Source organism: Aulonocara sp. 'chitande type north' Nkhata Bay, linkage group LG6 (assembly GCF_057382095.1).
Source record: "Aulonocara sp. 'chitande type north' Nkhata Bay isolate Kocher_YH1m ecotype deep benthic linkage group LG6, A_spYH_male_GT1.1, whole genome shotgun sequence".
Taxonomy (NCBI): domain Eukaryota; kingdom Metazoa; phylum Chordata; class Actinopteri; order Cichliformes; family Cichlidae; genus Aulonocara; species Aulonocara sp. 'chitande type north' Nkhata Bay.
In genome coordinates, this window is record NC_141349.1 from 36,806,220 (window position 1) to 36,820,071 (window position 13,852).

Consider the following 13,852-nt stretch of genomic DNA (forward strand, 5'->3'; position numbering starts at 1 on the left):
GTGGGTCAGCAGCCAGCCATATGCTGCATAACCAGAGTGCAGCAGCCTGTGTTCAAGTCTTCTTCTCTTTGGCCCCACTTTCCTATCTGCCTTCACTGGTAAAGACAAAAAATTATCCAAAAAAAACTATGTTTGATACCGTTATGGCAGTCCTGCTTGTCCTTTGTATTTTTATAATGCAAATCTGAATGGAATCACACCAACTACCCATAATTGATGAACTCTACCTTATTGACAAACTGCTAGAGCATCAAAACCTGGAGTGTTTATCTTTATTATTGCTTTCTTCCGTTTAATCCCAGATGTTAGCAGTAAAACTGCCTGTAGATAAATTAAAACATCAGATTTATAACATAGAACCATCTTAAAAAGGGAAAATTGCACAGTTTAACATGGGTCAATTTATCAAATTAAATTTAATACATGTACAGCGGAATCAATATTACACAGTGAGTGATTTCTTAAATTGCCTCTTAACAGACTGTGCTCCAATCAACTCAACAGCCGTGGTTATCAGAATAATCCCATGAATTCACTTTTGTGTGTCATTTGTTTCACAAAGTCTTTCCCGGTAAGTATATGAACAAATGAAAACAAAGATCAGATCAGCCATTTGTATATATATATATATATGTACAAAAGGAAAAAGAAAAGGTTTCATCTCAGGCACATGGCAGAATCAAACCAGATGCCAGTGACGTCACCTCAAGACCGGGTCAATCAACCATATAAAGGGATAAAAAAAAAAAAAACGAAAGGACCATGTAGTGTACACGGGAATGATTTCATTTGCCAAATTTAGACACAATAAGTGCATGTAAGATTAACTCAAAATCCTGAGTGTAACATAAGGTGATAAAGTGTCCCAATCTTTTAATAACACAAAAGTGCAGATATTTTTAGAGGCAGCGATTTCATTTGTGGGCCTTTTGACGCAACAGGAGAAAAAGCACCGCTGTAAATAATCTTAAAAAGCAAAAAAGTAAACAATAGTCGGTTCAGTTTCAGGGTCCTGGTATTCTCCATGCTGGCTCACAAATCCAAACTTATTGGTCCAGCCGAACAAAGCAAAGCTTTCCTTCGAGTTTTCAGTCACACCTGTGCTTTTCCTACTATGACCCGCTAACACGGCTGCTGTGAAAACAGGCGCATTCTCACAGCTTTGACACCCACACCAACCATATGTAATACCTCCAAATACATTAAAACTCAGACTATTCTTGAAAAGGAAAAAAATAAATCACATTCCAATTCATCATTGAATTAGTTACTGCATCATTACAGATCGTTATCTTCATACGCTAAACAGCTCTACCCCTTGGCTCAAATGGAAAACGTCTTCGGTGGTGTCATAAGTGGGAGATGAACGTTTGTCTTATTTTCCTCTTCAAGTTTTCATTTAAACTGGAGGCGGTTTGCTAACGCGTTGCACCAAAGCTGTGCTAAATTCCATCATTTGATAAGAAATGAATAAGAAAACAAAGAATATTCTAAATCCCAAAATGTTTTCTGGCTTTTGGTAAGATTGTTTAAAAACCTCACTTGAAACATTCAGCTGACCTAAGTGAGTATGAAGTGACAGATCTGCCATGAACGCTCAAACATCTGCTGAAATGCAGTCTCCGATCGAACATCTCCTTTAACATAAATGTCAGATATGAGCTGTTATTACATGTTAACACTTTGCAGTATGTATACTGGACAAATGCACACATTCAATTTTTAAAACATGTTTTACCAAGAGCCGCTGCACTGAATCATGTCGGCTTTATGTCGCTGCGCTGGACTGATTGTTGGACAGGAAAAGAAAAGCGATCAGCAACAACGCTCGGGAACATGGATATGATCAAAAAAGGACAAAAAGGCTGTGAACCAAGGCACGCGGTGGAAGCTGGTTCCCGCAACTGCTTCCAGAGTTTGAAACCACAGAAGCGTAAAGGTCTCCGGGCCTCAGTCAGCATTGAGGGAAAGCTTCAACCTAAATGTAAAGGAAGCAGCAGATCACATGACAGGATACTGGTCCTTCACACTAAAGGTTTCCCCAAGTGTTTGGAGGTGGGAACTGGTCGACGTCACCAGATTCATCGTGAGATTTGTCCCCCAGGTTGAAAGTTAGTTTGTACCGCAAACGGACTTTCTCCTGTGACGACACAAAAGCAAACAGGTTAACTCATCAGTGATATGCAGTTTCACTCCTATCACTGTTCTTTGCTGCATTTGCACTTTTAGTATACAATCATCAACATTTCTCCTTAAAAAGGCATAGTTTATTTTGATCAGATACAGAAGGTGAGCAATATACTGCTGCAAGGAAGGTAAAAAAGAAATATATTTTAGCCACCTAAACACAATGTCAATTAAAGTGTTCCAGTTTTATTTACAGTATTTTCACAGCTTCAGACAAACACCAATTAAGCACAGGGAAGTTCTCTTTAAAGCCACCAGCCTCCTTTAATAACAGTAATTTTACCTGAGAGAACGTGGCAATTGCTGCATTCATCGGTTTGTTTGCGACTTGTGTTTTAAAACGTTAAACAGTAACCCGTGCTCTGAGATAAATGTACATTTTTTGCCAAAAGAGTCTGCCTTTAGAGCAAATAACCGCTTTAGTGTCGTGTTGCAAATGAAAGCTATCAAATTAAATGAAATTATAGCAAATTAAAGCAGTGAAAAATATTCTCAGTACACATAAAGAAACAACACAAGCTTTGCTTCTGTGACAGTAGTCCTGCCTGCTACCTCGAACTGTGGAGGGGCATGCTGACTGATCTACTGTAGATAAAACACTGACGAGTAACTGGTAAATGTATAAAATGAATAAAATGCATATTCTGACCAGAGGCGATCTCAAGCAAAGTGCAGTGTATAAACAATGCGGTTGAAGACGTAGATTACCTTGTGAGGGTTCGCTAGCAGTAAAATCTGTGTGATGGCAGCTGGAGACAAGATGGGATTGAAGGCGGGCAGCTCAGTACTGGAGGGAGGCTGAAGCTTGACTTTCATCACCTAGATAATGTACACCCATTGACACATTAAAACCTACATGCTTTCCAGCTGGCTAAAACAACAAAAGCTCTCAAATTAATAACAGAGATTGACTTAATCTCAACAAAGAAGAATTTCTGGATCAAAAGCATGAGACATGGCCATTGCTACCATCAGTACGAATTTCAGGAAACAGGAACCTACTCTGGGCACAGCTGCCTGGAAGCGGATGTTGGTAACAGGAATAGGAGCTGAAGACAGCATGGAGATGATCACCACCAGCACGTCAGGTCGTGATGGAGGGCAGTCGCGGGCAAAGGTGAACAAAACCCGGAGACTGTGCTTATCAAATACAGTGACTGGTAACAAGGTGCCTGAAATAGATTGAAATAAATCAAAAGAAAGGATTTCAATTTATGTTACCTCCATATTAGCTCACAAAACCTTTCATGACTAAGGCTAACTTTTTGTTCCAGTGCTTACTAGGTTTGATGATTTCCAGAGGCACAGTAACATCAGCTAGAGAGATGCTGTCGTAAGTGTCAGCAGTAGGTAATGAGGCTTTGTCAGTAACTGTGAGTGTAAGATTGGAGAGCAGCACAGCATCAGACTGCTCTGAATGGATGACGGAACTGGCCCCAGGAGCAGTAGCAGAACTAGAGGTGGAGGTGGAAGTCGCAGCAGGTGTGGGCTTTGAGCTGGATTTAGCCTGGAGATCTCGTAAAGGGACTCTTGATTGAGGCTGCAGCTTATCCCTACATGAAAAAGAACAAGGACACATGTTATATGGCAGCTCTGCGCATGTCATATTCCAACAACAGCACGTTACACTACAAAGGTGATGACAAAAGCACTTACCATTTGACCTGCTGGCTCTCTGGAGGCAGAGACTGCTGCAGCAGTGCCTTTCCCAACAGATCCAGCTCTTCCATGGCTTTAGGAGGAGCAGTAGCCCCCTCTACTGGTGGAGCCCGTGGTTTCTGAACTACAGCTGGTAGCAACACTGAAGCTGGTGCAGATTGAGTAGATACCTCTGTTATATCTGATGACTGAGAGAGAAAAACTGAGTTATTTTAGTGTAAAAGGAGATGAAGATGGCATAAAACAGAAAATTAAACCAGTGGCAGGAATCCACTGTGTAAGATCTTTACATGCTATGATTTATTTAGAACCACAGCTGGGTAACAGTAAAGTAAGTTTAAGATTTTAATAAACATGTCACACAATTTTACTGTGAGCATATTAAGTATCATCTTACTTCGCACCTGAAAATTGTTCTGAGAGTCACCGTTTTCAGTTACATTCAGTCCTGAGAGAACAGACAACAAAAGTTAGATTACATCCAATTTAAGGTAATTTTTTTTGGAATCACTGAAGCCTTTTTAAAGGAAAAACAAAGAGCACACACTGTATACAGACACAGTCACTGCAACTGAAGACACACACACACACAAGGTATGTCCACACTACCCTGCTTTATCATCCTTTTTGTGTTACGTGTAATATAATATACTAAGTAAGAGACTTGGTGCAGAAAGAAGCCAGATTACATATAATGTGCTCTAACTAGAGTCACGCCCTGTTGAACATTTATGAATTTTATGAATCGAAAATGGCGAAATCAATCTTTTACATACACTACAGTCTTATACTGTACTAAGGGAAAGAGACTAGACTTGTGATCTGGCCAGCAACACATTTCTTTTCCGCTAGGTATTAGATCACATTAAAGTGTATAATTTTGTTCAAAATTTATTACAGAACATTGCATTTTATCACAGGTGACTTTTCTCATCTGTTTTTGTAATCTTAAATGAAACTGTAGGATTGTCCTCCTTATAAAGGAGAAAGGAGCAGAAATGCATGATTCTTATTTTTTTTAAAAAGTCTACTTGAAAACAGCCCAATGACCTCTGCTCTGCAGCACTTGGCATGTCAACTGACGTGACTTTCTAACATTAGCTGTAGCCATTATTCACGTTAAATGCAGAAAAACTTGACTCAAATAATGAAAAAAGTTCCAATTGTGCTGCCTAAAAACTAAATGAGCGCTAACAAAAATCTAAAAACTTTATGTTTCACTCTTTCGTATTTTCCTTAATTATGTCTATACACAGGTGTCTCTGGAAAATGAGGTCAGGATCACAGAGGAGGTCTGTCTCTGCAGGATGCTGCGCTTGAATCAGTGGAAAATAAGGCAGAATTGTGCTGAGCAGACTGGGATGTGCTTCCTGGCTTTCTAACTTTTTGTTCACAAACCACATGATTTTTCCTGCTTACCAAGTGACATGAGCTCATCATCCAAGAGGCTCAAGCCCATATTCTGAGTCAGAAGTTGCAGGCTGGAGGAGTCTGTGTTAGACGGTGCGGTGTTGGCTGATATGTTAAGGCCTGTCAGATCCACAAGTGCTGAGCTACTGTTGCCTGATTTGGAAAGAAAATACTCATTTGTGACTCAGAAACTGAGGGAGAATTAGGGTAAACTCAAATAGATGGAAAATAAGACTTTATTGCAATCTTCAGCTGTGACTTTGAAGGCACCCACCTGGTTGTAAAGACGAGTTTATGACATCTTTAGACACATCCTCTCCCTTTACGAGCTGTCGGTACTGATTAATGACCTGCGTCAAACTGTCATTGGCCTGCAAGATATCCGCTGTAAGCAGAAAACTAATCAGTAAGACAAAAATTTTACCCTTTGAGGCCTAATTTTTATCTGTTTGTATAGGTAACAATCTTACCTAAAGCTTCATCATTATCCTCAGTGTCACTCGCTAATCGGAATAGGGTAGGCCTCATCTTCTCACAGCGATTGTAGAGATCCTGCAATAAAAAATACATCATGAAACCCTAAAATCACACACCCGCTGAGCAGTACCAGTGGGAGCACGAGACCTGCAGCAGCTCTTTTTAATGTGCTGCGTCCTACAAACCTTAATGAGCTCCTGGTTGCTCTGGGAACAGCTCTCCTTATTGTAGCCCTCCAGCAGCTGGCTCAGCAGGCTGACGCTCTCCTTCACCTCCTGGATGGCATTCACTCGCTTCGACACTTTCTCCACTCGTTTTTGGTCCTAACGAAACGTTCGGTGAGATCACACAGTGCCCAAGATCAAAAGAAACTTTTGCGGACCTTAATTTTTTCACTCAATCAGGCCATGAAGGACAGATGTAATGATAATAAATAACATCTTATACCTCACGACTAATATTTAATGCCACAAAATATGAAAGTAAAGCAAGTGCACATTTTAAAACCCTATAATTAAGTCATTTAATAATGAATTTAAGTTTTATTTCACCAAAATTCATGCGTGGCATCTGATTGACTGTCATTAATCTTGATCAGTATTAGTTTTTTATTACTCTGCACAGTCATTCTCAATAATTTATCAAAACATTTAAGCCTTGATGTTTGATCATTTCACTAAAGCCATAAATATTAAATGAATACACCATCTCCATAAAAGCTGAAGAAGACCGAGTCAAACAAAGGGACATGTATGTGAGAGCACATGTTGTAAACCTCACGCAGCAAACAAAGCCGATGACTCACCTCTTGGACCATTTCCTTAATGAGCTTGTTTGCTGCTCTTAAATCTTCAGGGTGAGTGCTATTCAACAAGCGGGACAGCGTCTAAAAAAACAGGATGAGACAGAAGCAGGAGAGGAAAGGAAAGAGGAAGAGAATTCTTTAAACTGCTGCTCCCCCAGTTTTTCCCAGGAGTTCAACTTTACATCATTTGATGGGAAACAAACTCGTGATGATTCTGTTGGAACAAAGCCCATCCTAGGACAGAAAATGAATGACGGATTTGTTTCTAAAACCTGAAATGTCAACTCGTTGGTGCAGGAATACACATCCATGATTTCACAAGTCTATCGAATGTAATTGGTGCGTCCTGATTACTTGTGTAATATATACACCTTGGATTTCTCCTCATCTTCAAAGATGGCACTTTTGGCTCTGGGTGGAGGGGGTGGGAGGGGCTTGTCAACGGGAAGCACAGGATCCTGCTTGACAATGCCTGGAAAAAACAAGAACACTCATTAACCTTTGAAAAATACAACATCTATTGAGAGGGCCACCTGCGTTTTAAATATCGGTTCTATTTACAAATCACAGATAAAGAATCGCGGTCACCTTGACCTCTGTTTCAACTACGATGCCTGTGATACTACTGCTTTAATACTCTACACCCATTAAATAATTTTAAATGAGTCTTCAAATATATAAAAAAAAAAAAAACTACAAAAAACAAGTTTAATACTAATATAATCCAGGAATTTATGACAGCTGTTGGAGGGGAAAGTCTGTTTCTGCAATCAGACTGGGTTCAGATGACCATGACTAAGGACATCGGTCTCATGCTTGTGCTAGAAAGGAGAACTGACACATTCTCCCTACTAATCAAAAAGAATGGGGAACCAAAAAATACATTAACACTAAAAAAGGGGGGAACTAAAAACATCCATAAAACATGTACGATGAACTAATGTGCAACCACGGAGAACAATAGACTGTTAAAGGGGGCCTATTATTTTTCATTCTTCAAACAGGTGGAGTAGCTTTGCATGATTAACAGTTCAAAATAATGACATTTTATGTTATGCTGGACCTCAATACAGCCCTATGTCCTCTACCTTTAGGCCCACCTTCCCTTCAAACTTTTTCTGGTATTCCACACGTCAGAAACCAAAAGAATCCATCGACCCACAAGCCACATTTTTTTTAAACATGATTAAAACTAGAATTAAAGTCAAATAACAGTCAGAATCATAAGAAAACACTTATTTGTTCTCAAGAAAAGGATCTTTAATTCAGCCTAATTTTACTCTTTGCAATCTGCAGTTTGAGAAACACTGCACCTTTTTCCTGACTGGCTGCCTCTCACAAACAAAAGGCCTGAACAGCAGACAGGAAGGGCTGCTGTGACAACCATTATTAAAGACATCTGTGTCACCAACATCATACAGCATCAAGACAAGAAAAATACGGTTGAATCTGAGCTTTCACATAAGTTCATTATTTTAAACTTTGTAGAAGTCATTTGTCTTGATGGTTACACATAAAACTCTAAAACATCAGGAGAGCTCACCCTGTTTTTTCAGCATCTGATATGCTTCCAATATCTTGGTCTCATCTGGGAGTCTCACCGTCCAGCTGTAAATCATCTCTAAGACCTTCTTCTTCACTGCCTCTGGAGCTCGGGCTCCTAAATACTACAAAGAGAGGGGGAATGGGTATTAACTACTGCTAAAGAAAAACAGACTTATTCTTTCACAAATGAAAATGAAATTGGGTCAGAAGAAAGTACTTATTTGGTACAAGATTTAATATTAAAACCTTATCCAGGCTGTGTTTTCAAACAAACTGTAAACTAAATACAGCTCAATCTTTTGTGAGATTCATCAAATAGCTGTCATTTTCAGTAGTTATACTAAACTATAAAAACCTTCACATGGATCTTTGGTTACAGCCAAACTGGTGAGGCAAAACATAGAACAACAGTCGTTACCTTTGGTGAAACCACTTTGATTAGCTCATTGAGAAAGCGAAACTTCCCCACTTCACTATGAAATCGCTTTCCACAGTTCTTCATGCACGTCTCAAGAACCTGTGTTCAAAGGTTGTTGGTTTTACATTTGCACAGACATGCAGAGTTTAACATGACATCCTACAGACCTTTGCACTTGTTGATGCTGTGTGCAGGACGATCTTACCGTTAGCGCTTGCATCGCCTCCCACTCCTGAGGAGACTGAATTTTATGTGCCAGAAGTCTGGTTGCAAGCTGAGGCCTGAGAAAACAAACAAAAAGGTTTCACTACAGTGACAGACTTAGGAGGTTGTACAACACCTTAATTTAAATTTTTAGTGATATACTAAGTATAAAATTCTGGTTTTAAACACTACCAATTTTTTGAACCAACATCTGCCACTGGCATCAGCAAATTTACAGTACTGTGGAAATCTCTTGAGCCACCTCGTGTCTTTACACTTTCCTTCCAAGGAGGAAGATTTCAGTGTCATTTTTTAAAAAAGTGATCTTGAGCAGTTCTTCTTCAGGCTTTCTAAAGGTCTTTCTTTGGACAGTCGGCTGCTTTTTCATTCATTTTCAGTTCAGTCCTCATACCTGAACATTTTCAGGGATGTTTTTTGTCACTTTATACTGATTTATGAATTCATGCATTAAAAAGGCACCCGACTCAGGGAATAAGCCATTCTTAAGGAAAGGAAACAAGTAGAAAAGGCTGAGGTATGCCAAATCACACAAGAACTGGACTGAAAAGCCTGTGACAACAGAGAGCAATGAATCCAAATGTAAAAGTTTTGGTTCAAATCAATACATAGAAGGTCAGGACAGCGGTACAACAGTGAGTGTTTACAGGGATCTATAATACGCAGTGGAGGCTTTGTCATGGTTTGGGGCTGCATTTATAGATCTTGTAATTATGAACACAGAAAACTATTGTCAGATTTTTATCCAACACACAGTACAATTTAGAAAGCATCTGATCAACAGTATGCCAATAATCCCAACACACTGCTAATGCAGTAAAAGCCTTCCTGGATAAAAAGAGAAAAAACAAACCCAAAAAACACACATACTATGGAAAACTATCATGGAATAGTCTGCCCAGATGCCAGACCTCAACATTATTGATGCAACGTGGGATTATCTTTACAGGGAACATCCAAAGAAGAGGCATTGAATGTTCTTCAAAAAGCATGGAGAGCTGTTCCTGATAACTAAAGAAGAGCAACAGTATCTCTCTTCTTTAGTCATCAAGCCTGTATAGAAGAATAAAGGTGGTCACTTTCAACCACGTTGGAATTCTACGAACTTTGTTTTTTTTTTTTCTCTTGTATATTGCATTTCCATTTATTTCTGCATATTTTAATAACTCCCTACACCCGCTTCCCATTTTCCTGCCAAATATAAAGAAATTAGGGGTGGCTCAAGACTTCCGAAGTGCTCCAAGTAAAATTATTTAAAGCCAATATAGACATTTCACCATTAAATCCCTGCATCCCTAAAATTAATTAAAAATGTCACATACAAGCAAACTGTTAAAAAATGCATTACAATCCTTTAAATCAATACTACTCTAAAAAACTGAAAGCAAAGGGACACAAGTTGTCAGGATGATAATGTCAACCGCTGGTACACCACGTTAGTCTCCATTTCAGTGTGAAATTGTGAAACAAAGGAATCATCATCGACTCACCCTTCCGGTTCATTTTCGAGCTGATCACAGAATCCCTTTATTGAGTCCCAGTCAATTTCCTTATTCAGAGGATTGGTGGCCTTATCTGTGTAAAATTGAAAACAAACAAACATATCCTCAACTTGCTTTAAATGCTTGGCGTGTTTTTGAATTTCAGACCTGAAAACTGGGACAGAACCACTTTAAATCGGATTGTTATTTGTAGATCTGTGAAGGCGGTCAAACCTGTCGCTTTACACCTGACTCTGTGCAGCAGCTGTGGCCTGTGAGCGTGTGCAATATGTAAATCAGCTCTCTTGCTTGGAGCAGATGAAGAGGGTGGCTCGCTTTTGGAGACGTGTGTCAGATTATAGCCCAGGTGTGACAGGTTTCCTGCTAAACTTGGTCCTCAAGGAAACAACCAGAAGCTAACTAGTTGCTTGATTTTTAGCCTTCAGCTGAGCGTTACTGACACCTTTAAATTTAAATGTCACCTTTCTGTAGTATCACTGAGCTAAAGCGGACAACAGTAAACTACCTTTAAACTCATAATGAAGCAACTATGAAACCGTATATAACTGTTTGAGTTTGTTCCTCATCGCCAGCTGCACTTTTTAATTTAATGGCTTTCGCTGACTCCTCTCTGCTCCCGGGGGAGGAAGCTATAAGCGTCAGCGAAAAATTCACAATGACTAAATATGTCGATGTACCTCAGGGGCATTTCGGTTATCTATCCACGTTCAAAACCTAATCGAGTATTGTAATAAATTGCTAACTTACTGATGCGAGACTGCAGACTGGCCTCATCTGGAGGCGCCGCCGCCGCCATCTTTCAAGAATTCTAAACAAGAAGCAAGCTATCGCGAGACTTTTGTAACATATCGCGCGAATAGCGAAACATTTCAAGGGCTTTGAGAAGATCTCATCAAACAGCGGTGGGAAAGATACTACAGCTCAGCTGAACTCAGATCATTAACAACTAATTTTATTATTGGCGATTAATAAAGTTTTCGGATTCTGGTGGTGAAAAAACATGTGCCAAACACAAATCCATTTATCTAATTGACTGTGATAACAATTTCATATTTTCATATTCTTTTCCCTACACAGGTTCGAGGACGTTCCAGGTGAACACGCGCGGTGAGTTACAGCCAGCGAGGAGTCACGCAGTTTTTGCGTGCATGTCTGTGCTCGTGGACATTTGTGAGCAGAAACACTTATTATTAAATTATGCACTTACACTCAGAGTTAGAAATTAAATATTTGTATTAGAGGGAAGGAGTATAACAAACTATAAATTAAGCTAATTTGCACGTTTTTATTCTGCTTTTCTAATCAAAAAATTGTTAATGCAAGAAAAATATCCAAATATTAACAGGAAAATCTCAAACCAAACTCTTACCACCCCTCTGTAAAATCAATATTTAATATCAATGACTTACATGAAATACAGTTAAGTAATAAAATGAAAGAAAACAAGTGAGCACTACTGCATATAAACCCGACTAGATACATACACATATACACTTGTGCTAACAATTCAAGAAACATTTGGTATATTTTATATCCCCCCTCTGTCCTTTTCTCCGGATCCTTGTAGTACTTTGGTAGTAGTATTGTGGTCTTAGGAGCTGATGTGTCAGTGGAAATGAAAACAGCTAAACTGTGACAGCAAAATGTTAAGAATACATATTCTTACCCAAGGTGGCATGCTGTGGCTTTTACAGAAATGCAAGCGGAGATGACCACCTCAATTTTTAGAAGCACTCCTTTAATAAAAGTAGCAATGAAACCACCTTACTACACATGAATCTGTATTATTGGCAAATTGCTCTTAAAGTATCAAGAGTATTCTGCAGAACACATTGTTCCCCATCGGTGTTATACGCTTATAAGGTTGGTCTGAATTTAAATGCTTCATATGCTGTTTGAGCTACAGCAGGGGTCCCCAATCCCAGTCCAAGAGGGCTGGTTTCCTGCAGGTTTTAGATGTGTCCTTGATGCACCACAGCTGATTTAAATGGATAAATTACCTTCTCAACACGTCTTGAAGTTCTCCAGAGGCCTGGTAACGAACTAATCATGTGATTCAGGTGTGTTGACCCAGGGTGAGATCTAAAACCTGCAGGGACACCGGCCCTCGCGGACTGGGATTGGGGACCCCTGATCTACAGTAATGTATTATATTCTAAAATGATGCTAAATGATAAAAATGAAGGTGTTGGCAAAACAGCTGGTTAAACTATCTTCAGCTAAAAACCTTCTGCTAAAGTAGACAGTGAATAATTTTTTTTTGTAAATGTGTTTTTATATTTATATATATTAATTATTATATTGATGAATGAATTCATTACTGCCATTGTTTGTATTGGCAAAATTTAGTAGATTACAGGTGGAGGTGGTCAACAAGTACAAGTACCTCGGGCTGTGGGTGGACAACAAACTAGACTGGTCATGCAACACAGAGCACCTGTATAAAAAAGCCCAAAGCCGACTGTACTTCCTCAGGAGGCTGAGGTCTTTTAACATCTGCAGGAAGCTCCTGAGGATGTTTTACCAGTCAGTGGTTGCTGGAGTACTTTTCTATGCTGTGGTGTGCTGGGGGAGCAGCACAGCAAAGAAGGACTCATCCAGGCTGGAGAAACTGATCAGGAAGGCTGGCTCTGTGGTCGGCATGAAGCTGGACACTCTGGTGACAGTGGCAGAGAAAAGGACACTAAAGAAACTGCTGGATATTATGGACAATGCTGGGCATCCTCTGCACACGGCCATTAACAACCAGAAGAGTCTGTTCAGTGACAGGTTGCTTCTCCCAAATATATATATATATATAATATTCTGTAACTCTGTAACTTCTGTCGGTGCTGTGCTTTTTTGGAAACCGAATTTCCCAGAGGAACCCACCCGAGGGATTAATAAAGTTTTATCTTATCTTATCTTACCAATATATGTGGACAGCCCGTTCTCATTCCCGACGTGTAACATACCGACCATTAGTCGCGCTCCAAGGTGTCCCACAGACACGTGAAAGGTAACCTTCCGCATCCATTTGATACGCGCCGGATTGTGGATGATATCCAATAGAATGACGCTCCCGGTGTAATACACGTTCCAGCTGTGTATTCCAGCCATAACCCTAACCTTAATCCTAACCCGTATCATAACCTAATCGTGTTAGATAGTGTTTTCCAAAGCAATTACAGTAAAATAAACATACACGTGTAGATTGATTCGAAATGGTTCTCATGTTTCCTCATTTTTCCGAACAAGTAACATAGGGACATGTTGGGTGGCCAAAAGCGTAACATACTGACGATTTGTCACCTAGTGTAACATTTTACACTTTGAGAGTGAGAACGTGTTGATGTGGATTCTTAATATGAAATTATAGTTTACATACAAATATCCTTATAGTCTGAAAATTACAGTACAAATATCCTGTCACATTTGATCTCTGTGAGGTCAGAGGTCAAATTTACAAATGAATACCTCTTATCTGTGACCTACTCCTACATAAGGTTTGTGTAATCAGAGTAAAACGTCTGTGCAATGTTTTAATACAATAGTTGCTACTAAAATCGTTGATTTTTGAAAAGAATGACAAACAAACACGTTCAGTCTAAGCTGAAAATGTATACATTTGTGTGACAATGAAAACAC

At 39.4% G+C, this 13,852-nt stretch overlaps 1 protein-coding gene across 2 annotated transcripts; it reads right to left on the reverse strand.

Annotated features, from left to right (window-relative positions):
- Nucleotides 1–250: 250 nt before the first annotated feature.
- On the reverse strand, nucleotides 251–11,066 carry LOC147328404 (ADP-ribosylation factor-binding protein GGA1-like). 2 transcript variants are annotated; one of them, XM_086296740.1, is made up of 17 exons: nucleotides 10,973–11,066; nucleotides 10,214–10,298; nucleotides 8,707–8,782; nucleotides 8,502–8,600; nucleotides 8,082–8,205; nucleotides 6,910–7,010; nucleotides 6,539–6,619; nucleotides 5,919–6,056; nucleotides 5,727–5,808; nucleotides 5,531–5,641; nucleotides 5,266–5,409; nucleotides 4,251–4,294; nucleotides 3,844–4,034; nucleotides 3,469–3,740; nucleotides 3,190–3,359; nucleotides 2,896–3,006; nucleotides 251–2,140 (listed from the first exon to the last, which is right to left on the reverse strand). In XM_086296740.1, the coding sequence occupies exons 1-17, from the start codon at nucleotides 11,019–11,021 to the stop codon at nucleotides 2,030–2,032; spliced, it is 1,989 nt and encodes a 662-aa protein (XP_086152866.1). In that variant the 5' UTR covers nucleotides 11,022–11,066; the 3' UTR covers nucleotides 251–2,029. The 2 variants fall into 2 exon arrangements, with proteins under 2 accessions (XP_086152866.1, XP_086152867.1); XM_086296741.1 differs by lacking the exon at nucleotides 10,973–11,066 and adding an exon at nucleotides 10,439–10,456.
- Between the last annotated feature and the right edge of the window lie 2,786 nt (nucleotides 11,067–13,852).